This window comes from Kryptolebias marmoratus, linkage group LG11 (assembly GCF_001649575.2).
Source record: "Kryptolebias marmoratus isolate JLee-2015 linkage group LG11, ASM164957v2, whole genome shotgun sequence".
Taxonomy (NCBI): domain Eukaryota; kingdom Metazoa; phylum Chordata; class Actinopteri; order Cyprinodontiformes; family Rivulidae; genus Kryptolebias; species Kryptolebias marmoratus.
Genome location: NC_051440.1, coordinates 24,827,185 through 24,850,125, shown reverse-complemented (window position 1 = coordinate 24,850,125; position 22,941 = coordinate 24,827,185). Strand labels below are relative to the sequence as shown.

General features: G+C 40.6%; 1 protein-coding gene across 3 annotated transcripts; it reads left to right on the top strand.

Moving 5' to 3' along the window:
• The first annotated feature begins 470 nt into the window (after positions 1-470).
• Positions 471-21,109, top strand: far1 (fatty acyl CoA reductase 1). Of its 3 annotated transcripts, XM_017428929.3 has the most exons (14): positions 482-617; positions 2,745-2,821; positions 8,139-8,242; positions 8,653-8,769; positions 9,571-9,746; positions 11,054-11,233; positions 12,009-12,186; positions 12,649-12,693; positions 13,209-13,336; positions 13,420-13,487; positions 14,864-15,035; positions 18,234-18,363; positions 18,619-18,746; positions 19,397-19,556. In XM_017428929.3, exons 3-14 carry the CDS (start codon positions 8,171-8,173, stop codon positions 19,554-19,556), a joined length of 1,554 nt encoding a protein of 517 aa, XP_017284418.1. In that variant the 5' UTR covers positions 482-617; positions 2,745-2,821; positions 8,139-8,170. The 3 variants fall into 3 exon arrangements, with proteins under 3 accessions (XP_017284420.1, XP_024864499.1, XP_017284418.1); XM_017428931.3 differs by lacking the exon at positions 2,745-2,821 and having other exon boundaries at positions 471-617; positions 19,397-21,109; XM_025008731.2 differs by lacking the exons at positions 2,745-2,821; positions 14,864-15,035 and adding an exon at positions 15,541-15,712 and having other exon boundaries at positions 471-617.
• The last annotated feature ends 1,832 nt before the right edge of the window (positions 21,110-22,941 follow it).

The window sequence follows — 22,941 nt, the reverse complement described above, 5'->3', positions numbered from 1 at the left end:
ACTGAAGTCCACTCTTGTAGGGCTTTCTCAAATATGTTAATCATTTATATAAACTTTACATTAAACGTCCGATAAAAAGAGTATTATTTTTTCACAGGTAATAAAAATGTGCTAGTAAAATGGTATATTTCTGTAAATGTAGACAGAGCAAAGGCTGTGACTGCTTTCTGAGTTTGTATTAGCGTGTTTGTCTTTACAGAGATAAGGAAAAATAATAATAGCTGCTGTTTTTTAGGCAAGTTCAGAGTTGTTTATTTTGTTGTCTCATTTTCCTGCGGTTAGTCTAACGTAGTAAAACTGAACTGCTTCTCTGTTAGCTGAGATAATAAATTATCGCTCCCTGCGAAGATGCTTGCCTACCTGAAGCTTCTGTTACAGCGAGAAATAATGGCCGCAACACGAGTTAGGAGTGAGACCTCTTCGATTCGTACACATCTTCGGCCGTCCGCTGTCAGGTGACGTCACGGCGGTTTATTTATTCTGCTAGCTTCCTGCTGGATCTCCACTCGTTTCGCTAGTAGCGGTCCTCGCTGTTACCCCGCCAATCCGCACCGACTTCCAGCTCCTCCAGCCGGCGGAGGGAAGAGGTTCGCCTGGTTCGTTTAAGCCTTTTGGGGGTACGTACACGCTTTACACATCGCCTCCGTGAGCCGCATGTGCTTTCCGCTGTAACCGGGTTTTTTTATTATTCATTTTTTTAAATTCTAAGCTGTGCGTCGCCGGTGGGCTGCGGCAGGAAAAGAAGGGACGGCTGTCTGAAACAGGGACACGTCAGTCTCCATGAAGCTCCAGGTTGAAGCAACAGTCGCTCTTTTTATTTAGCGGGTTTTCCTGCACTTCTAGTGTAACAGTTTAAATGAGGAAGAGCAGTCTTTGCATCACGAGGTTCTGGTTAACGCATAGTTCCTAGAAGTCTCGACCGGAAGAGCGCAACACGATGTTTTCGCCATGTTGGTATGTAGGCGCTAGACAACGATGGCTTCAGATCTTGGTACGCTATTTATTGCCAAAAGTATTCACTCGTCTCCCTTCACACACACACATGAACTTGAGTTCATTCCATATTGAATCCATAGGGTTTAATCTGATGTTGGCCCACAGCTTCAGCTCTTCTGGGAAGGTTTTCCACAGGTTTAGGAGAGTTTATGGGATTTTTTTGGACCATTCTTCCAGAAGCTCATCTGTGAGACACTGATGTTGGACAGAAGGCTCACAGTCTCTGCTTTAATTCATCCCAAAGGTGTTCTTTCGGGTAGAGTTCTTCCTCATCCACGTCTTTATGGACCTTGTGTTGTGCTTTGGTGTTCAGCCATGTTAATCCTACAAAGTGTGGAGCATGAAATTGTCCAAAATGTCTTTAGTAAGTCCTTTCACTGGAACTAAGACCCCACACCATGATCCTCCCTCCACCATGCTTTACACTCGGCACAATGCAGTCAGACAAGAACCGTTTTCCTTGCAGCAGAGAAGCGTGATCCGTCCCTCCAGAGGACGCGTCTCCACTCCTCTAGAGTCCAGCGGCGGCGGTCTTTACTCCACTGCGTCCGACGCTTTGCTCTTAGTGATGGATGGCTTGGATCAGCTGTTGCCATGGAAACCCATGCCATGAAGCTCTCTCCTCTCTGTTCCTGAGCTGATCTGAAAGTTGGAGGTCTGGAGATGTTGACTCTGCAGAACGTTGGTGACCTCTGTGCTCCTCAGCGTCCTCTGAGCCCACTCTGTGGTTTTACATGGCCGACCACTTCATGCTGTCGTTCCCAATCGCTTCCACTTTGTTATAAAACCACGAACAGCTGATTGGAATATTTAGAAGCAAGGAAATTTCACAATTGGACTTACTGCACCGGTGGCATCCTGTCACGGTACCATTCTATCATGGTATGCTATTTTAAACCGGTTTGCATCATTTTTTTTATTAGTTTTGGTCTGTTTAGAAAGTAAAAGTGAAGCTCTTCTGAAGTTGTTGCTCTTGTATTTCACATTTTTACTAAGAGGCAGAATTGCCAGCATCTGTAAATATTAGTCATTGTGCAAACGTTCTGAAATGATCTGCTCTTGATACAGATCTTCTGGCGTTCCTCATGAGGGTGATTTCACCTGAAATACGAGTTTGCTTCAGTCACCTGGAAAGATGCAGTGTTGTTACATCAACCAGCGCAGGAAGTTGACTTTACTGCCTGAAATGACGAGAAGGCCGTTCCACAGTGTTGCCAAAACATTGGTTCGTTTCTGTAGCTTGTTTTTTATATGTGATCATACGTCATTTTCTAGAAATATTTGGTCTGTCATTCTTGGCAACTTGTGTAGTTTGAATCCTCTCTATTTATTTTGCAAAGCCAAATAATTTATTCTTTAAATTTCAAAGTGACAGACACAGTTTTCTGCTTCTCTTTGTCACTTGTAATCTGAAATAGAAACTTTCTTTTCTGTGTCGATGTTGAGATTTGAGTTGGCCAAGGGTTTTATCTTACTCAGGCATGGATTGCTCCTCAGAGACCATTTGCTGACCTCTTCCATCTGTTTACAAATTGATGCATTTCCACCACAGGTGCCCGGTTTAAACTTTATGCTACACAACATCAATAATTCAAGAAGAAGCATCAGGGATCAACTTGCTGCTGGCGTGTCTGACTGTGAGCTGCAGGAGCTTTTCCACAGGCAAATGATCAAAGGCCACAGAGGGTTCTGGCTGGGTCCTGGCCTGAGATTACAGATTACAGGATTTTTTTTTTGTTTGTTTTTAGGCAGACGAGACGGGAGTTCCTCACCTTTTCAAGGACATTCAGACAAGCAGGAGCCGGTTGTTCAGGGAGTACTGAAGGTCAGCTTTTGTTGTGCGTTGTTTAGGACTTTATTGATGCATATCATGCCTCTTTATTGTAAAGTTGACAAAATCTTCTAAAGTCTTTGGTCAAAATACCATAAAATATCTGTGCTAAAGCCAGTATCCAGTCCTGTGTTAGAGCTGACTTTTAGAGGGTATTGTGTACTTCTTCCCTCTTTTGTTCATAATTGCTGTTTACACACCAATTATCCAAACCTTTGGGGAGAACCTGCAGCTCCTTCCCCGACACTACATGTTGGCACACACAGCAAATTAAACTTTAACTGGAGCAGTTTTATTTTTTTAATGCTCAACATTTTACTTGTTTCCAGTTCAGCCTTGTGAAATCTCTTCGAAACCTAAAGGAGCTCAAAACCAACTAAAATGGTTATATTTCAAAGACTTGTTTGTGTGTAGTGACCTCAGATTTGGCTTCAAGCACAGAGAAGTGACATTAGTTGAAGACTTTAACAGGATATGTTTGAGTAGTTGAACAATTAGCTCTAAAAGTGTCCCGTGTTTCTGTGACTTCTGCAGGAAAAGTTGTCTTCCTCTGAACAGAAGGAAATTCTAGCCTTGTTGTCCTCCTGCTATTGAATGCAACGTTTCCCATCTGGTTTAAAGACATTCTTCGTCTGTGCCAAAGATCTCGTCACCTCTGTTGTTTCGAAGCCCAGATTCTTTTGCAGCCTTGCCGTTGCTCGTGTGCTTTCTGTCTGGCATTGCTGGACTCCTGTAAAGTTGTCACAAACATAAAACGCATTCATCTGTTGAGTTGACGACGAATGAGCTCGAGCCTAACCCTGCAGCTAAGACACTAAAGTGCAGGTACTTTTTGAAATAAATGTTGTCTTAAGACCAGTGCAAACAATCTGATTGTGGCAGTGTGTAAGCGTACACACCCAGGAATTTTCTCTGAATTCTGTGCATGATTGTACAAGTTGCGGCTTAATATAAACGTTGAAATACTAGTAACCTTTAGAAGTGAAGGACAGGTTCTGTCTGCTGTTGCCTCTAACCTGCGTGGTATTATTTATTTATTGTTTGTTGTTTAGTCAAACTGCTTCATTGTAGCATAGAGCCAACTCATGCTACCACATGTCAAAATATTCCTACATAAATGTTAAATCAACTTTTCTCTGTCAGTCAGAACAAAGTTTACTAGAAGACCTTTAAATAATACTTTTCCTCACTGCTTATGTCTTCCTTTTTAATCACTTTTTACTGGTTTCTAATAAAAATGTTTTAGCACAACCCATCTTAGAAGAAAACAAACTAATCTGAATAAAATAAATCCAGATACAGGTTTGAGTCATGGAAACTCTCAGGACATTAGAGTGAAACTCCTTTTTGTGTGTTTTTATTTTCGTGGCAGAGAGAAGTTGCTGACACTGAACACGGATGAAACGGCGTGGGTGGGGGCTTTGACACCACCTCACTTCAAAGTTTATTAGACTCTTTTCAAGTCAAACAGATAAACTTGTGGCTCAAACTTGATTTACCTCAGCTTTGAAGCTGGCGGAAGCACTGATCTCTGAATTACGTTCCTCCACGGCAGCTCGTAGCTGCAGAATCTGCATGAAGACGTTGGGGAAGCCCGCGCCGGTCCTAGTGCCTGACTCGTTTACACTGCTGACACACAAACGATTTAAAGTGGTTTAGACAGGGTGCAACTTGAAAAACTTGCCGTTTTAGTCTTGTGAGATCTCATTTCACCCCTACGCAGCTTCAAACTAAAGCTCCTAAACTTCCGTTTGAATAAACCTGTCCTCAAAGCTTCCTCCTGGTCTGGAACTACTGTTTACTGGACGCCGGTCCAATCTGATTCATTATAAAGGTTTGCTGCAGAGCGCTGTTGGATTTTAGTTTTCTTTGACAATCTATCACGACGGTTTGGAGTTTTGCCCTGAAGGCTGCTCTCTGACGTCAGACTGAAATAACCAGTGCCATCTCGCCACTTCTGCCTTTTTCTTTTTTTCTGCTTCATTCATGCGCTTCCTTTACTGAAAAGAAAACTTGTAGCTCGTGTTCCCTTTGCACTCCGGGTGACATAACAGCTTTCTGTGTTTTTTGTGGATGCAAGCTATGGCATCGAGTTACAACACCAAGACGGGAAAATGAGATGACTAAACCGGTTGCTTATTATATGAACTTAAAAATAGATAATTATGCAGACTTGTTCCAAATTCCAGTTGGTTTTCCTGAGCTTATTGTCATTCTTATTATGAATAACATAACTCATATGGCCTCCTTTTGATCTGTCAAAATGTCAGATGACTTTCAGAACTTTATCTTGTTTTGAAATGACGTGACTGAAGGCGAGAAGCTCCACTTCTGTCTCATCAATCCCACAAACTTCTCTGGGAAACTTCAAGGCTTGTCAACATGCAATTTGGTCAATTCTTGTCAGTCTTTTTGTGTTTTTTCTGTCACTGTGCGATCAGAAAGTGACAGGCTTGCATTTCCTCTCGTATCCAAGTCCTGGGAGGGTGACTACAGTCCTCTGAACATTTTACTTTTTAAATAATCAGCTGTGGTCAGAGGAGATTGTCGTTAACATGAATATCTATAATCTTTGAGCTCCTCAGACAGCTCTCAGCTTTGTTTTCTCTGCTCCACGTTCAGCTTGGTGAACACAAAAAATACCAAACTACCCAGGGGCTCTTTGTCCTCTTTAAACAAGCTGAATGTCCGTTACTCGGTTTGAAACATGACTACATCGCAAAGAATAATAGTATCTTTTAATAAATCTGTCCGTACTGTTTTAGCATCACAAACTAAATGTGTACAGATCTACATCAGACAACTGCTTTTTACTGAATCCCTGTCCTCAAGAAAGGAAGGATTGTTTCAATGAGCTCTGAGGGCACTTATCTGTGTCTGGACATATTTTTGCACCATTACACCATTAATTAACTTTCTTCTGTTTGGTTCAGTTCTGTGTGCAAATTTGAATGCATTGGCAGACAGATAATCTATTTATCACATCTAACATTGCATTTATTGAACTAATCATTGTTTGAAGTGTTGAAATTAGATTCTTTTTAAGATGTTAGTACTTAAATGTACTTCTCTTGTGTCTGACAAATGCTTAGCTGGACTCTGCAAACGGACAAACGATTCATCTGCAGCTTTCCACTGAGCTGACGTCCACGAAGCTTTCCTCGCTTTGTTCCACAGGAGTCACAAAGCCCACGCAGCCGTAGTAGAGCTGTTGTCATAGCAGCATAAATACTCCGTTAATGTCCCCTCTTTCTCTGATTATTGATGATTTTTGGGGTGTTTTTTAATCCTCTGCTGGGCAGGAACAGGAGCAGCTGGACGGGTCATTTTAGGCTAGATTTTTACTTTGCTTTAAACAGGAAGTCCAGCTCCGATCATTCAGATTCACCAGGTTTGTTTTTGGGTTTTTTCTTTTCAGAAACATCTTTGATTTCATTGATATTTCTAAGCTGTTAAGTGGAAGTTTGCACATGGGTTTTTAGTAATAAAAAATCAGTCAAACTGTAGTAAAACATACAATAATTCCCATTTAATCAGTTTTAAATTTGAAAATGTATTACTCTATTATCACTCCTGATTGAGTCCAAATAGAAGCTGATTGTTTTTATATGTGAAATTTAGATTAGTAAAGTTTTAATTTGTTTGAAACTTTTAGTCAGTTTATTTATTTCAAAAAGACTCATGAAGGCACAGTCAGAGGAGATAATTTATTCTGTTTAGCTGATTTAAATCTTAGCTGTGCAGCATCTTTAATGGTTTTACTTTTTGATTTGAAGTTTTGTCTCTTACATTGTTGGACTGTGAGTGTTTTTAAAGAAAGTTCTTTTGAATTTAATGATTACAGGAGTTATCTCCTGAACAGCCTCTTATCACTCGGATAGTGTCATTCTTCCTAAAACAAATATAATCTGACTGATAAGATCCTTAATGTAAATGTGTGTTTAGTGTCACGCTGTGCTTTCTCTAGACTACCGGTTTCATCAAGTTTAAAAAAAACCCATCAGTTTTTACTCTTTAAAAGCTAAAATGTCCATATTCCCTTAGTTATTTTAGGCTTTAGTTTGACTGAAATTAATATTTTTTCAACTTTTGAATTATTTCCACTTGTTGGTTTGGAAAAATAACTTTTTCTTTACTTTCCACAGTTTTACATTTTATCACCTGCCACCAAAGTGTTGTTGTTTTTCTGTTCATTTGTCTGTCAGTTAGTAAAATATCTAATGAAACTCTTGAAGTAATCGTTGAATGAATCTCTACAACTCTGTCAACCTTTGGAGTCAAACCAATTCAAGATGACCGCCACAGCCAGTCAATTTTAGGAAACAAAAATTACCTCAACTTTGCCACTTTTCCTCACGTTGAACTAGCTGAAAATCATTCCTAACACGCACTCCAGTGCTAACCCATAACAGTCTTCTCTGTTAGCAAAATATCTCATGAACTGTTGGGTAAATTTGAATAAAATTAAAAGAAAATAATAATAATTTGTTGTACATCTACAGCTCTGCTTTTGGAGTCAATTCAATTCAAGATTGCAGCCAAAGCTGATCAGCATTAGCCAACACAAAACTGGCTCCAAGTCAGTCAGATTTGCAGATATTGAGCTAAATTTGAAGTGGTAGTAGCTGAGTCCTCCACAGCTCACACTCTGAGCACAATCACATCTTGGGATTATGGGATTGTGACCAAAACATCTATAACTTTGTCCTTTCTCAGCATGAAGTGATGTTCGTTTAAATCTCTAGCATGAAAGGTAGTGTGTGTGTGCTCAGTGTATAAACTGCCTTTTTATTTTGTTTCGTTTCCAAACTAAAATAGAAAATTAAGATAAATTCCAGCATCTCTTGTGTATGAGGCAGGGGAAGCTGTGGTAAAGCCACAAAATTGTTCCCAAATCACACGACACAAAGCATTAAACAAAAACAATCAGTTTGTTCAAAATACACCAGTTAAACATGAATATCTGTCCAAGTACTGTTGGTCTCTTTGGGTTAGATTTGATTGTAAATGCTTGCTTTAGAAGAGCAAATTAAAGTAAATTAATTCATGTGAACTAAACAGCTAAAAACTGAGGCTTTTGTTCCCTACCCCCATTCGGTCCGTCTGAAATATTTGTCCCTCTGCCCGTTATGTGTTCCTGACAGAGTACAGCAGGTTCATTGTAAAAATAACTCGACACAAGGCAGGTTTGACGAGCTGGAGTAATCCCTCGAAGCAGCAGAGCGCTGTTTCGTTTTAACATGGAGGGAGCTCTCTTTGATTAATTATTTAAAACAGACAAACCTGTGTTCCTTCTGTTTTGTCTCTGCAGGTTGGGAGTGTCATTGAGGAACTGCAGCAATCATGGTGAACATCCCAGAATACTACGCAGGGAAAAAAGTGCTGCTTTCTGGAGTAACAGGTTTCATGGGAAAGGTACGGAAGTGCTTTTTCTGGAGGGTAACTCTCATACATCATCAGCCAGCTCAGTGAGACGCTGTTTGGACATCTGTCAAGCGGATTCCTGTCGTTCCAAGACGAGAAATAAATGAGAAATGTGTGACACTCTGACCTGCAGGTTTAACAAATATTTTAAACCTGCTGTCATTTAATCACAAGAAACCTTATTTTATCAGAGCTGTGGCATGTTTTAAACTTAAAGCCTCAGTTTAACAGCAGACTCGGTGTCTCGAGTTTTTCACATGACCTCAGCCTCGTTATGTTTTATAAAACAGAGGAACCACTGTTTCCAGTTTCTTGGATTTGAGTCGGTTTGGATGCTTCAATTCTTTCTTTTAAAAGAACACTTGGATTAAAAGTTTTCTTCGTCTCGTCTCTTATTAAAGGTGCTCCTGGAGAAGCTGCTCAGGTCCTGCCCGGAGGTCGGAGCCGTCTACGTGATGGTCCGGTCGAAAGCGGGGCAGAGCCCTCAGGCCCGCGTCGCTGACATGATTAACTGCAAGGTGAGAGGTGGGCTCTGGGATGGTGCTGAACGGGTTTCTGTCAGGGAGCTGCTGAAAAGCCTGTTGCACCTGTCGTATGAACGTATGTGAACCTAGTCTGGAAGCCGCAGTGAATCATGGGACGTTTTGGCAGACGGACTCAAAAAATTCAACTCAAAACCGGGGAAACACGGCTGAGCGCTGAATGACTCTGCTGCAATTTAAAGGACTCCTCCATGAATGAAAATTTAAAGGATTTATTTCAGTAACAGAGAGGCTTGCCACGTATCGAAACCAGACAGAAAGGGAGCTTTTATCTCGGTGATGAGAAGCGAGGGCTCGCAGTTCGAAGCAGACTGTGAGCGCGAATGGCAGCTCTGAGTGTGATAAAGTCAGGGTGTGGTTTGTGTAAAGAGCTTTCTGTTCACTCTAATGCTGCAAAGTTTTACTAAAAGACACTTTTCCTTAAAAGAAGCCACCTGTACAGCTAAGTCTTCTGTCATTACCTGCAATAAATGTAGATCCTAGTATCAACATGTCACTTTTTAATTGTCAGTAAGACCAAAAAATATCAATTTTAGTTCAAAGCTGGCAAATATGACAAATCACACATTTTGGAAAACAGTTTAACTGCTTGAAATACTTGTACTTTAAATTTCCATTTTACTAAGGAAGGATAAACTTGAAAAGTTTTAAAAAGTTTTTTTTTTAATTAAATCAGTTTTTCCTTCAGCTGGTGCAGAACTCCGAGCTGTAAAGTAAAACTCTTGCTGTGTGCCGTAACTCGGGCATCGTTTTGCTTTTGTTAAATTGTCCTCGTAGTTGTTTGAAAGATTGCAAGCCGAGCAGCCGGACTTTGCGGAGAAGATCATCGCCGTGAACAGCGACCTGACTCTGCGAGAGCTGGATCTGAGCAAAGAGGATCAGAGCATCCTGGTCGAGAACGTCAACGTCGTCTTCCACTGCGCCGCCACCGTCCGCTTTAACGAGCCACTCAAGTAGGTCCCTTTTTTATTTTTACTTTTTGCAATCCTGCACAGCTCATAATGACGTTTCCACCTGTGATTCATGTAAATAAATGATCAGGCAGGAATCGGAGTGTTTTCTTGGCTCGGCGCTGAAAGCGTTGACAGATTGTGCCGGCTGTTTGCGGCACACAGAGAAACATAACACCTGGCACGCCTCGCATTTTCTGCTGAACTAAAGTCGCTGCTGCTGCTGATGATGCTTTATGTTTTACAGCCTTTAACAGAAGCTGTGTTCTGAACACCAGAATAGTTTCTTTTTGAAAGACTTTCCTCTGCATCTACATGTTTTTGTTTTATTGTGGTAATGTTCTCATCCCTCTGGTATGAAAGGATGTTAAAAAATCTGCACATTGGCTCTAGTAAGCATGCAATTCGAGCTAGTTTTTAGCCACATTTGGCATCATTATTTCCACAAACAGCGGTGTGGCTAATTGCTACAGTTTGGATTGGCACAAATATTTGGCCTCCTCCCATCCACCCCTCCCTTCATCAAGCAGGTTTTCTCCTTCTTAGTTTTGGCTCAGCTAACGCAGTACGTTAAATGAAGTTATGCATGGGATGTTTTTGCAGATGATTACACCTACTGAGCAGCAAATAGATCCCTGAAAATGACTGCAGGCTGTAAAATTTGCTTAAAAACGTCAGTGCTGCTGTGTGATTGGCTCTACTCATAGATTCATGAAATACTGATAGCAGTCTTTGCTGCAGCCAACATTAAACATTATTTAACATCATTTTGGTGGACTTAAAAGGAGATTCAGGTGGGGGGTGATGGCCTCCTGTTCTGTTCTGCATTGTTTATAAAGGTACCATTTTTGGCTCGTCAGCCTCAGAACTTGACCACGATGTAAGTTTGCTAGTTAAGTTTATCCCAGATGGTAAACCGTGCCCTCAGCACACTTTTTACTTGTGTTATCACTTTGTGTATTGTGGGATGCACATGCATTTTGAAAACACGAGCTGAATACTGAAACGCTTGGTGTTTGTATACAACCAGATGTTTTTGTTGCATTAAACTAACAAACAGGTCCATAACAGGAATGTCAGGAAACCCAATTAGTCAACAGATTTTACCGTTTGTGGTCTGCATAGTTCCTGGTGGCTGACAAGGATGGCTTTTAATCTATGATTTAAATTAACTTGTTATTAACCAAACTAGTATTGGGAGCCATGTTGAATATTTTGCCACTCATAGGAGCCTGTCTGAGTGGTTCCATGTGTTTTTAATTTCACCCACCATCACCTCTCTTTCTCTCTGCTGTCCCCTCTTCTTTCAGAGATTCGATGCAGCTGAATGTCCTGGCCACACAGAAGATGCTGGCTCTGGCCCACAGGATGAAGCACCTGGAGATCTTTATTCACATCTCCACAGCTTATGCCCACTGCGACAGAGAAGTCATCGAGGAGGTCATCTACCCTCCTCCTGTAGACTACCGCAAACTCATTGATACTCTGGGGTAAGTTTCCAGCTGTGGGGTTATTTATGCACAAAAATCCCACACATTCTAGCATGAGATTATGAATTGGGTTAAAAGCAAGGAGGAAGAGGTGAAGATTGTCAGTGACACACTGCCAGTATTACTCTGGTTGTACAGTTTACTGCTGCTTGGTTTCCCTGACGTAAACACAGCCTGAGTAGAGATCAGTGTGACCGCTTGCTTTACAGGAACTTCAGGAATGCTCAAGTTTGACTCTCTGCATTGTCAGAGCTGCTGAAAGTTGGTATGCAGTGGTGAACAGACTGAAACTTGATGTACAGAGCTCAAGTTTTCTTCTGAAGGGGATTCATTGGCTTCAAATCAATCAGTCTTTATTTACAGATCACTTTACACACCCAGAGTGACCAAAGTGCTCTACAGGTCCATAGTTGAAAACACAACCAATAACAAAAAACAACTTTAAATGCAAGAATATTAATGTGTGCAGACTGAGTTCAATTCATTTTTGCATTTTGCCATCATGTGGGCTGGACATACTCAGATGGTTATACTAACTCAACTCAGCTTTGTGCTATATGTTTATTATTATTATTTTATTTAGCTGACCCCTAAATCTCAGTGTGCTCAAAGGATGAGATTATCTGTGAAATCTCAAGACTATCAAGGTATTCTGAAATTAAATATTCTGCCCAATGTCAGAAAGTTTGGTTTCAGTCGCAGCTCATGAGTCCTCCAACAGGCTAATGACCTAAAACAGTCAGCTAAAACCACCCAATTGTCTTTGCGGTTCCAGCTGGATGGATGATGATCTGGTGTCAACGCTGACTCCCAAGCTGCTCGGGGAGCGTCCCAACACCTACACCTTCACCAAAGCCCTGGCTGAGTATCTGGTCCTGCAGGAGGCCGGGGACCTCAACATCGCCATCGTCAGACCCTCCATCGTTGGAGCCAGCTGGAAAGAGCCCTTCCCTGTGAGGAATCCACCTTTTGTTTTCTCTTTTTATGTGATTAGTAATCCAGCTTTAAATCAGAATGGATGCACTCTGCTTTAAGACAATTTGCCTCATGTTCTTTGTCTTTCGCCATCAGGGTTTTAAATTTATGGCTGATTGGTTCATGCTTTCCAAGAAAAAGGTCAGGCTAAAAACAAAGTTGTCATCATGAGCTAAAACGAGTAGTTGGGTAGTCCAAGTGTAAGCAGCATGAGTGTGAGAGTTTTTGATCCCTAGCTTAAAGCCTCTTTGGTGTTTGCACACAAGCGGACCGTGCAGCTGAGCAGCTGCACGTTTCAGCTTTTACATCAGATTTATCATTCCTGTATGCCAGTTTTATGGGTTTAATTGCCCAATTTCATAATTACTTATTGTCCAATGTGTTATATTTGTCTTATTTCTAATTGTACGTTCTTTCTCCCTGTAATTTTGTTGTTTCAGGGTTGGATCGACAACTTCAATGGACCCAGTGGAATATTTATTGCAGTAAGTAACAAGATAAGGGGGAAAAATATATATTTATACTATAATCTTTTATAAATATATTTATTACTTAGTATTGTTCCAAATTAGGAGGTGCTTAAATGTGAAGAAGCATTTGTTGGATCAGAAACTGTCTGTCTGTTGAGTTGAGGCCGTGTTTGAAGCTTGAAAATCTTGAAAAGTCAGATTTTTCAGTGTCCTGTGAGACATTCATAGATGGTGTTATTGCAGTCATTATAAGGGCAACAATATTTTTAAATGGAGTACCAAACAGTGCTTGTAAATTCAGTTGAAACTGGACTAAGTAAACCTTAAAACCGGTTTGGTTGAAAAAAAAACATCCAAAACTCTGGAGGATAAAGATCTTTTTGCTGGACGTGTTTGTTTGTGGCATTAACAGCATTCTGGTTTCTAGTCTTTGTGGATGATAATTAAAATATTTAGTCGTCACTTTGTAGTTGTTTTTTGTTTGTTTTCGAGGAAGAGTTATTGTTGCATTAAGCGTTTCCCTGCTGCAGGCTGGAAAGGGGATCCTGCGGACGATGAGAGCGTCGAATGACGCCGTGGCTGACCTGGTCCCGGTAGATGTGGTTATAAACGCCACTCTGGCTGCAGCTTGGTTCTCTGGATCTCAGAGAGCTAACAGGTTTGAAAAAACTCTTTTATATTTTAGTCATGTTGCATTAAATTGGCTCTTTAATCTGGAATATCTCCTCCTCCTCCTCACAGGTCTAAAAAGATCCTGGTGTACAACTGCACAACTGGTGGGATCAACCCGTTTCACTGGGGGGAAGTCGGTAGGATCTTTTAGCCTTTTCTTTATATTTTACACACACTGTAAACTCTGACAATGAAGCCTTGAAGCTGTGCCTCCAATGACAATCTCAGATTGTAATCTGATCCTGCCACACCCAAACCAGGCGCTTTTGTTCGACCGTTAAAGGATTAGAGCAGCGGCGGCGGCGTTCTTTGCATGAAGGCGGGTGTTATTTTTACACATTCACCGCCTCACGTTGTTTTTGTGGTAACATTTACATAAATGTTGTCAAATGTCATGCTTAAGAGAAAAACCTGGAGGTATTACGGAGTCCGGTGATGAAGGAAGGCTCATCGTGAACAGCGGTGAACTCGGTGTAAGGTTCTGATGAGTTAACGAGAGGAGACGGTGTAAAGGTTCATATAAGAGTTTTTTTTTTTATCTTTTCCAGATGAAATTTGACTTTCAGAACAAGAGGAAAATTTCCATTTGTTATTCAAAGGCAAAAAGGGGTTTTAAGATCTCACTGGATGTTTCACAAAGTCAAACAGTTACAGATTTTATCACCTGTTATTAGAAAACCTGACTTGAACTGAGTAAAGTATAATAATTTGTTGGTGTCAAAAATGTTTATTTTCTTATCAACATGGTCCTTTTATACAATAAAGTAAAATCTATTTCAAAGTCAGTTATTTTATGTAAGATTTTCACAGAATCTCTTCTTTTTCTGTCTTTATGTCCTTTTTTTAAAATAATTGGGTTTTTTTTCTACAGGCGCAAAAGCTGTAATTTATTAGCCAGATTTAATTCAAATCTGGAAGAATTTTAATGTTTATTTATTTAAAATCTTATTCACGCTAACAAGTGTGATCAATGAAGTGGAGCAAGTTGTTTTTGTTTTGTTTTCTGATCGTCCCACAAGCCTTTTTTTAATTAAAAACAGTTGCCAGCAATGATTTATTTTATTTTCTGTGCACCAAAACACGTGTAAGACTCTCACTGAAGAACGCCTCCTTATATTCTGATCCAACTTTTTATTTTTGTCTTGTTTGTAAGATATTGAGAAATTATAATTGATTAAACAAAACAAGCCCAAATTTCCATTTTTATTTCTTTCCTTTGGCTCCTGCAGTTATAAATCAGCTGAAAACTGATTTCCAAGCAGCTGAAATGGACACACTTGTTCATTTTAAGAAAAACAACAACTTCTTGATTGTTGAATATATTTCAGGCAGTTGTTTTGGATCGGATCAGCTCATTTGTCTGTCATTATTTCATTTGTATCGTTTGTTTTCCCCCAGAAAACTCAAACAGTTTTCCCTTTTCCCTTTTAGCTGTTTCTTTTCAGTGACTTATAAAGCAGAATGATAACCTTTGACCCCTCCCCCCTGTGTTGAACAACCTGTTTTTTCTTAGAGTACCATGTAACATCCACATTCAAGAGGAACCCCCTTGAGCAGGCTTTCCGCCGGCCAAATGTTAATCTAACATCCAATCACCTGATCAATCAGTACTGGATTACCGTGAGCCACAAAGCTCCGGCCTTCCTCTATGATCTGTACCTCAGGCTGATTGGACAAGAGCCCAGGTAACCTCCTCCTCTTCATCGCCTGCTTGGACCGATGCCTTTCTAACGACGACAGCCTCTTTACACGAACACATCTTTGCTGCTTTATCCTGTCACTTTCCTCAGCGTAGTCGCTCACGTCGTAGCTGCGATGTAAATGTGTTTTTAAATGGCTTGTGTGAAGTTAGTGAAAGGATGTAGAACCCATCGTTCTCCCGAACGCCACGGAGGCTTAAAATGGGTTCTGCACTCTTGCTGCTTATAGTTTGATCTTCTGTTTGAACTCTGCCCCTCTCGAAAACGGACGGAGATGGGTTTTTATTGTTGCAGATTCCTCGGGGGAACTCCGGGAACACGTTTCTTAGTCGCATTGCTTTTTCCCGACGTTGAGAACGAGATCGGGCGTCATGTGATGGAGCTAATGAGAGGCTCATCACAGAGTTTACTTCTTTAAAGAGGAGGGATTGACGTTCTTCTTCTCACCCTCTGTGTCCTCCTTGTCCCGTCATGTATTTCTCTCCTACAGAGTACTGTATAAACATGACCTTCAAGAGCAATCCCTTAGAGCAGGCCTTCAGAAGGCCTAATGTCAATCTGCGCTCCAACCCCTTTACTAATCAGTACTGGACTACAGTCAGCCACACGCTGCCGGCCCTGCTCTATGACGGCTATCTCAGGCTGATGGGCCACAAGCCCCGGTAAGGTTACCAGACCCCAACTTTCCTGCACATTTCCTCAACCTTCCTCCCTGTTTCGTTTGGTTTTATTTATTTTTGGAAACGAGGATGGGTCCAGGGCAGCGGAGACCATTTTTGCTGTGGCTTCTTTTGGTCTCATGGCGCCACCTGGACATAAATTTTCTATGGAAGCATGGCTTTTTTGTTTTTTTTTAACTCGAGTGGCTCAACTTGCCTTCATGCAAGCGAATGATGCTGTGTGAACATAACCTTCATGTCCTCCTCCTCCTCCTCCTCGTCCTCCTCACCCAATCATCAGAAATCACAGGACTTTTAGCGACCTGCATGCAAATCGATTGTTTTCATCGTTTCACGTAGAAGTCAGTGTTTCAGACTGTAAACATCACCCAACTTCCATGTCTTACTGTCTGAAATGAGCTTGGCTTACAGCTTACTCACATTTTTGGAGTGATTTGAATCCAGTTTGTTTTTAATCTCATTGTAATTTCTTCTACTTTGTTGATCATCTCTGAGCACATTCAGCACATCCTTTGACTCATCCGCCTTCCCTGAAAGAATCTGAGTTGTATCAATCAGACTTTATTAGTGGAAACCTTTTTAAAATGACAACAGCAACTTTTTTTAAAAAAAGCAGCAACTCGGATTCTTCAGATTTCAGCCTCCGTTGATTTCTGTTTTCTACATTCTTGCACTAATCATGGTCCCTCTCTGAGCTGCGAGTCAACGAGGGAGTCTCCCAAATGTCTCCAGAAAGTCTTTAATTACCCCAAATTTCAAGTTGTCAACTCCATGTCCCGACAGTCTCAGCTCAGAGAAATACCGCCTTAAATATCCTCTACTTTCCAACAATCGTTGCTTTGATTGGGAACAAAAATAAAAGACTGGGATTCCTTGACTTACCAGGAGGACAGTAGTGCATTACGGACAGAGTAAATCTGATTTTTATCAAGTTTTACTGCCTTTTAACTTATTCAAAGTAAAATTTGTCCAGGTGAGTATTTAAAAGAACATTATTCGTCCTCCTGTTCTGTGCAAATTAACTCCAAGTCTTGTCTAGTGTTTATTTCTTACTGTTCATGTGAAGAAGTGCCACAGTGCTATGAAAGTTTGGAACCATTCTCTGTTATTTGCAAGCTTTTAATAACTTTAATTAAAAGCAGACTCAGTAGAATTTATATATTAAATGTTTAGACAAAAAGACTTTCAGTCTTTCAGTTAAAAGACCAAGACTCCGTTCCTCCGTACCATTTTCTTTTTCATGTTTAGGGACAAAACTTTATTTAAGGCTTCAGTCTATCCTAAATAGTTAAATAGAAGTGAAACAGGACTTCTTGTTTGTTTTTTTTGAAGACATTTAATCCAAAATGGCTTCCACTGAGAACCATCATGCTTTAAATGACTGAGAATCTCCAACCCTGGTCCTCAGGGCCACCATCCTGCAGGTTTTACTTGTTCCTCTGCTCCAACACACCTGATCTGAATCAATGGGTGATTAACAGGCTTCTGCAGAACATGAAGAGGTGATTTAACCTCTGAATCAGGTGTGTTGGAGCAGAGGAACAAGGAAAACCTGCAGGATGGAGGCCCTGAGGACCAGGATTGGTCCTGGAGGGCTAAAATCTGAGCTGCCATCTTTTAGAATAACAGTTTTTATGCATAATAAATGTGCTGCTTCATATCATTAATTGCGATTGAGTTGCTTGATGTCAGCTCCACCAGTTGAACGTTGTTCCCGTCTCCATTGTTGGACAACCTGGGTTAACCTGGCTGACTAGTTGGTCTTAATTAGGGTTAGTTAAGCCCAGTGCCATAAAGAAACACTAGATTTGTAAAACAGGCCTCTAGTTGGTGGATTAATTTTATTTTAGTTGTAGTTTTGCACATCTGAAAGTATCGATCTGTCAAACAGGGTTGAGTTGGCGAAGCTCATTCTGCCTCTAAAGTTTAGTATTTTACAAATTTAACTGTCACTGAAAGTTGTTGCTGTTTATTGAAATGATTTGGCTTGTTGTAAATTTACATTCTGGTGTAGAAAACCAGCATTATGTTAGGTTTAACATCACAAACAGCAGCTCTGACTAATCACAGCAGCCTTCCAGCTTCTGTTCATGTCTCATTTTAATTCTCATGGAAACCATGTAAATTCAGTCTTTAATGGAAAATTACAGCCTTTAATTTTTATTTGGAGGAGCGAGGTTGTTTTTAAATAACTGCTTATGAGTTTTGGAGATTTTCACCAGATTGCAGCAGCATTAAAATCTCCCATCATTCAGTAGGTTGACAAACTCATAGCGCTGTGTCGCCAAACACAATCAGAGGCTGTTTAATTGGAACAAAATGTCTAACTTTCATTCACCTGCAGAAGTCAAATATCAAATAGAATAAACTGGAGTTTGTTCTCATGGTTAAATATTTCCTGTAACTGTCCTGCCGTTCCTCTCATTCTTCTTTACATTTATTTCCACCTCTCCCCTTCGTCCTTCGCCACGCCTCCTTCATTTAACTCATGGGTTTGTCACAGGATGATGAAGACAATCACTCGCCTCCACAAAGCCATGATGGTCCTGGAGTATTTCACCAGCCATTCGTGGGTCTGGAACACAGACAACATGGCCATGCTGATGGCCCACATGAGCCCCGAGGATAAAAAGGTAAGACATGAGTCTGTTTTCTGCTCCGGTCACATTTCGTCCTTCTGTTTCTGGACAGCTTGCTTGTTGACTCAAATGAGGATTTTTGACAGTTTTTTAATATTTTAAGTATAAAATTCTCTTTAATTTAAAAACTAAAAGCAAGTTCTTGGGGATCTTAAAGGAACTTGTTTTGCTGTTATCCAAAATTGAGCAACGGAGTGATGAAGAAACGAAGTCATCCGAGTTGAATTTGGCTTGTTTTTATCCCTGTAGGTGTTTAACTTCGATGTGCGTCAGCTGCACTGGGCAGAGTACATGGAAAGTTACTGCATGGGAACCAAGAAGTACGTCCTGAACGAGGAGCTTTCAGGGCTGCCAGCTGCACGCAAACACCTCAACAAGTAAGACTTTTCTGTCAGACAGCAGGACGTAAAGAACCCTCCGAAAACTGCTGAGTTCAGGAAATCCCTTTCTGGCTTGAAGTTCCTGAGCAGAGATTAAAAGTTATATAAAGTCTTCTGTCTAATGAGAATCTGGTCTGCAGGGTAATAATGATCCAAATGTTTCGTAAAAGCTTCCCGGGAAGGAAAGGGTGGGAACAGTTTGGCCTGAATCCAGCGGGGAATTTGAGACGAACCTCGTTTAGCAAAAATAAGCACTGTTCAAGTTCATAACAGTCACCTACAAAACTTGTTTTAGACTTTTGATGAACAGCTTTTCAGCGACGTGTCCTGATTTATTTATTTTTCTCTGCAGAATCGTTCAAAGAAGTCTGTAGGTTTCATTTAGCAACTCAAAATTTGAATGAAAGTGACCTCCATACTGTTCAGTTTGTAAAACACTCGGTTAAAAATCAAAGACCAGTCATGATCTTGAAGCTTTTTTTAAGATCTCTGAATCATTTTGATGTCAATGATTCTGTTTTATATCACCCAACGGTCTGTTGATCGTCCGATCTGCTGCTTCTGAGGGAGAAGGAGGGGCGATCATGTTTCCCCCGTGTCTTTGTTTGTACTGTTGGCTAAATATCTGTAAATTTCTGCTCCTCCAGGCTGAGGAACATCCGCTACACCTTCAACACCATCCTGGTGGTGCTCATCTGGCGCATCTTTATAGCCCGGTCCCAGATGGCCCGAAACATCTGGTACTTCGTGGTGAGCCTCTGTTTCAAGTTCCTGTCGTACTTCCGAGCTTCCTCCACCATGAGATAATGAGCTGAGGACGCGGCGGCGGAGAGATGAAGGAAGGAGGAAAACACCGGCTGTGGACGATGAGAGGTGTCTGCACCCAAAGCTCGGCTTTCCCTGATGAGCAAATCAAGACGAGAAGCGCCAAGGATATAAAACGAAACAAAAAAAAGAGCTACGGGACGAGACCGGAGTCTGCAGCGGTCTCTCATGTCTCTCTCCATCCTGATCCCTGTCACTTCATCAGACCAGCAGCACTTTCCTTCCAGGCTATGCATTGGATGATGCTCTGCTCCAAAGCTCTTCAGCTGCTTTTCTTTCTCCCTTTTCTTAAGCTCTCATTAAGAGAAGCAAAGACTCCTCTCGTTTTTGTATTTTTTTTTTTGCTTAAATCAATTTTTACTAAGCAACGTTCCAAGGAAAAGCATAAAATATTTTGAAACCTTTTTGCTTCACCCCTCTGCTGTGAAGGGTTTAGGAGGGTGGTGTTAGTGCTGAGTCATGCATCACCTGGAGTTTTCACTTTTTTTCCTGTTCCTGCTGAAATGAACTTAACGACGTCACGGTCCTGTCTGTCCTCAGACCGCAGAGACGCTCTCTGTCCAGGTCCTAACAGCTTTCCTGAGTGCCTACACTGAGCTTTCTGATGGTTTTTTCCTTCCTCACTTTTGTTTCGAAGCTTTATGATCATTGAGTTAAAACATTTAATTGTTTATTTTTTTTTCCTGGTTGGAAGCAGAGGACGAGACGGGAGGAGCTGAGGACAAACAGTCATTTTTGGACTCGTTTGTCTTCCTGGGTGCTTGAAAATAAAACCCATTCTGAACCATTTCATACGCTGAGTGGTGCTACATCTGAGTTATAAATGCAAGCCTTGGATTTATTTATATTTTTTTTCTTTTTTGTCCCAGGTCACTACTTTATAATCAGCACTTACTGTCTCTGTTGGTTTTATTTGTGCAGCTCATGTCTGTTACATTATCTGATCATTTGTGCAGAAATCAGGACCTCCTAAAATGTTTTTTCTTGTATTTTTCCCTCCTCTTAAAAAAAGAAAGTTGCCTTTTCTCATTAAATGTTCTTAAAGATGCTCACTGCTCAACAAAAATCATAGAGGAAGAAACGATCTTACGTAATAATAGCTGAATTTGCAGTGAGTACCTTTAATGTCTCCAGGTGATGGATGTTACAGTAACCAGGTGCACTTTTCACATTTCTCTTCTTTCCTTATTTAACCCACTGTGAGCTTCTTCTTTGGTTGTTTGTGTGCATCAAAGTGTCTTAACTTTAAATGGTGACATGTTTGTACCAGCGTCTTTTTTTTCTTTAATCACGACAGAAGCAGTTGTAAATCCTGAACTGTGCCTGAACTCTTGTCAATATGATGTGAAAACGAGCAATCAGATTCGTTTTCTAATTATTTTGTGTACAGCTTTGTTCACGTAGACTTGAAAGGAGAATAAAAACGGATGTATTTTTCTGCGTTTATCGTGGCGTGGCTCGTTTACAGGAAGAGTTTACTGAGAAAAACCAAATGCTCAACTGACTTAATTAAAACTTACTTTATTTCTTTCTTGGATGTGTGTGAAATGTGCTTTTTCCCCAGAATGGAAAAGAATAACCTCTTTGCAAAGTTAAACTCTTCCTCTGACTTTGAAAGAAAAGAAAAACTGAAATGTTTGCTACTGGATCTTGTGAAAGTTTTCCCTGACAGATTATCTGTTTTACATATTTAGTGTTTAATTCTGTTTTGTGTTTGGTTTATATTTTTCGGAGGGGTTAAATCTTGTCTATACCAGATGAAACTTATTTTTCTATCATTTTAATTGAACACAAGTAAATTTACATCTTTAAATGAAGTTTTGAGCCTTTAAAGAAGATGTTTTAGTTGCACATTTGGCAGAAAGAAGAAATGCTGTTTCTGTTTGGATATGAAGCTCGTTGTTGCATAAAGACGACAGCCTGCAGCCGGCGAGGTTTTAAAGCTGGAAACTGTGACTGAGCCACACCTGGCTGCACAAATTTACCTTCTGGGTGGTTTGTAATCTTGCTCCAGTGGCTTTTCTTGTTTAACATTTTACCTTTTTTAAATATTGGTTGTTTAAAAATGGCCTCAAGAACTCAGATTCCCCTCCCCGCCTTCATCTGCTCCGAGATAAACGTTCTGCTGACGCCCGCGTTAAAGGAACGACTTCAAGCTCCTGCACCCGTCTTGGTTTTGGGTCGGTGTGTGCGTGTGTGTGTCGCAGAAGGATGTGCATGATGTGAAAGTCATCAGGTTCACCCGACATTAGGAAAACATTCCTGAAAGTTAAACTTTTCATTCTTATTTGTTACAATTTAAACTAAAATATGAGGCTGGTGCCAAAGATGAGCAGCTCAGGCAGAGAAAAGATAAAACATGGAGTGAATGAATGAATGAGTTCTTTAAATATTTTCCCTCAGGGATAAAAGTGTTACAGATCTTAGCATGAGAGAAGATTTTGTTCGGTTCTAACAGAGTCTGAGAAAAGAAGAGTTTAGCTTTTAGCATGTAAAACTATAAATAAACAAATCTTAAAAGCTTATATTCATTTTAAGACCCAGGTTTTTTTCTTCTGGTGTAAAAAGTGTTTAAATGTTGATCCCAGTCCAGGATCAGGATCAGTCCTGACGGTTCAAGGCCTTCAGCTCTTTATTGTTACAAACTCCCAGGTTGTAATTCTGTTTTCCTTTTGTTTCACAGAACAGAAAGTTTGCTTCTGGAAACTGTTGAGATAAAGATTTTTGTTTTTTTTTAACTTGTGTTTTCAGATTAGATCCTCTGGCGTTGATCAAAAAAACTCAGGTTATGGGTTTACGTGTTTAAACCGCATAAATTAAAAGTTGATCAAAGCGTTTCTTCAGCTTCAGACAGAATTTAACATTTTTAATATGAAACTTCAAGAAAAGAAACCATTTGGTGCCTTTTTGTTTTGTAAACCACATTGAGGGAATAAACTGTTTAATCCTCCTCTTGATTCACAGATTTGATCTCTGCTCTGCCGCCATCTGAGACCCGACCGGAGGGACGGCGAGGAGGGCGATGAAACCGGCTGACCTGTTTCCTGTGGTGCAGAACAGATCCGCCTGGATCTGCAGCCAGATTAACGTGCCCTGTTGAACCGCCCCATTAAGATTTAATGCTGTCGTTCAGGATTAGACGAAAGGATTGACCTGTTCTCACTTTGAACGGCTCAGTTTTCCTTTTCGAGGGGATTTCTGGTGATGTCCACAGAACCGCTATCACCTTTGACCTGTGCTTGGTTTTTCAGATGTGTGAAGTCTTCCACTTAAGTTTCATCGCAGATATTTGCTCTTTTTAGAAATACAAGAAAAACCCTCACATAAATTCCTGCAGAGGTTGTTTTTCAAATATCTTATCGTGTTG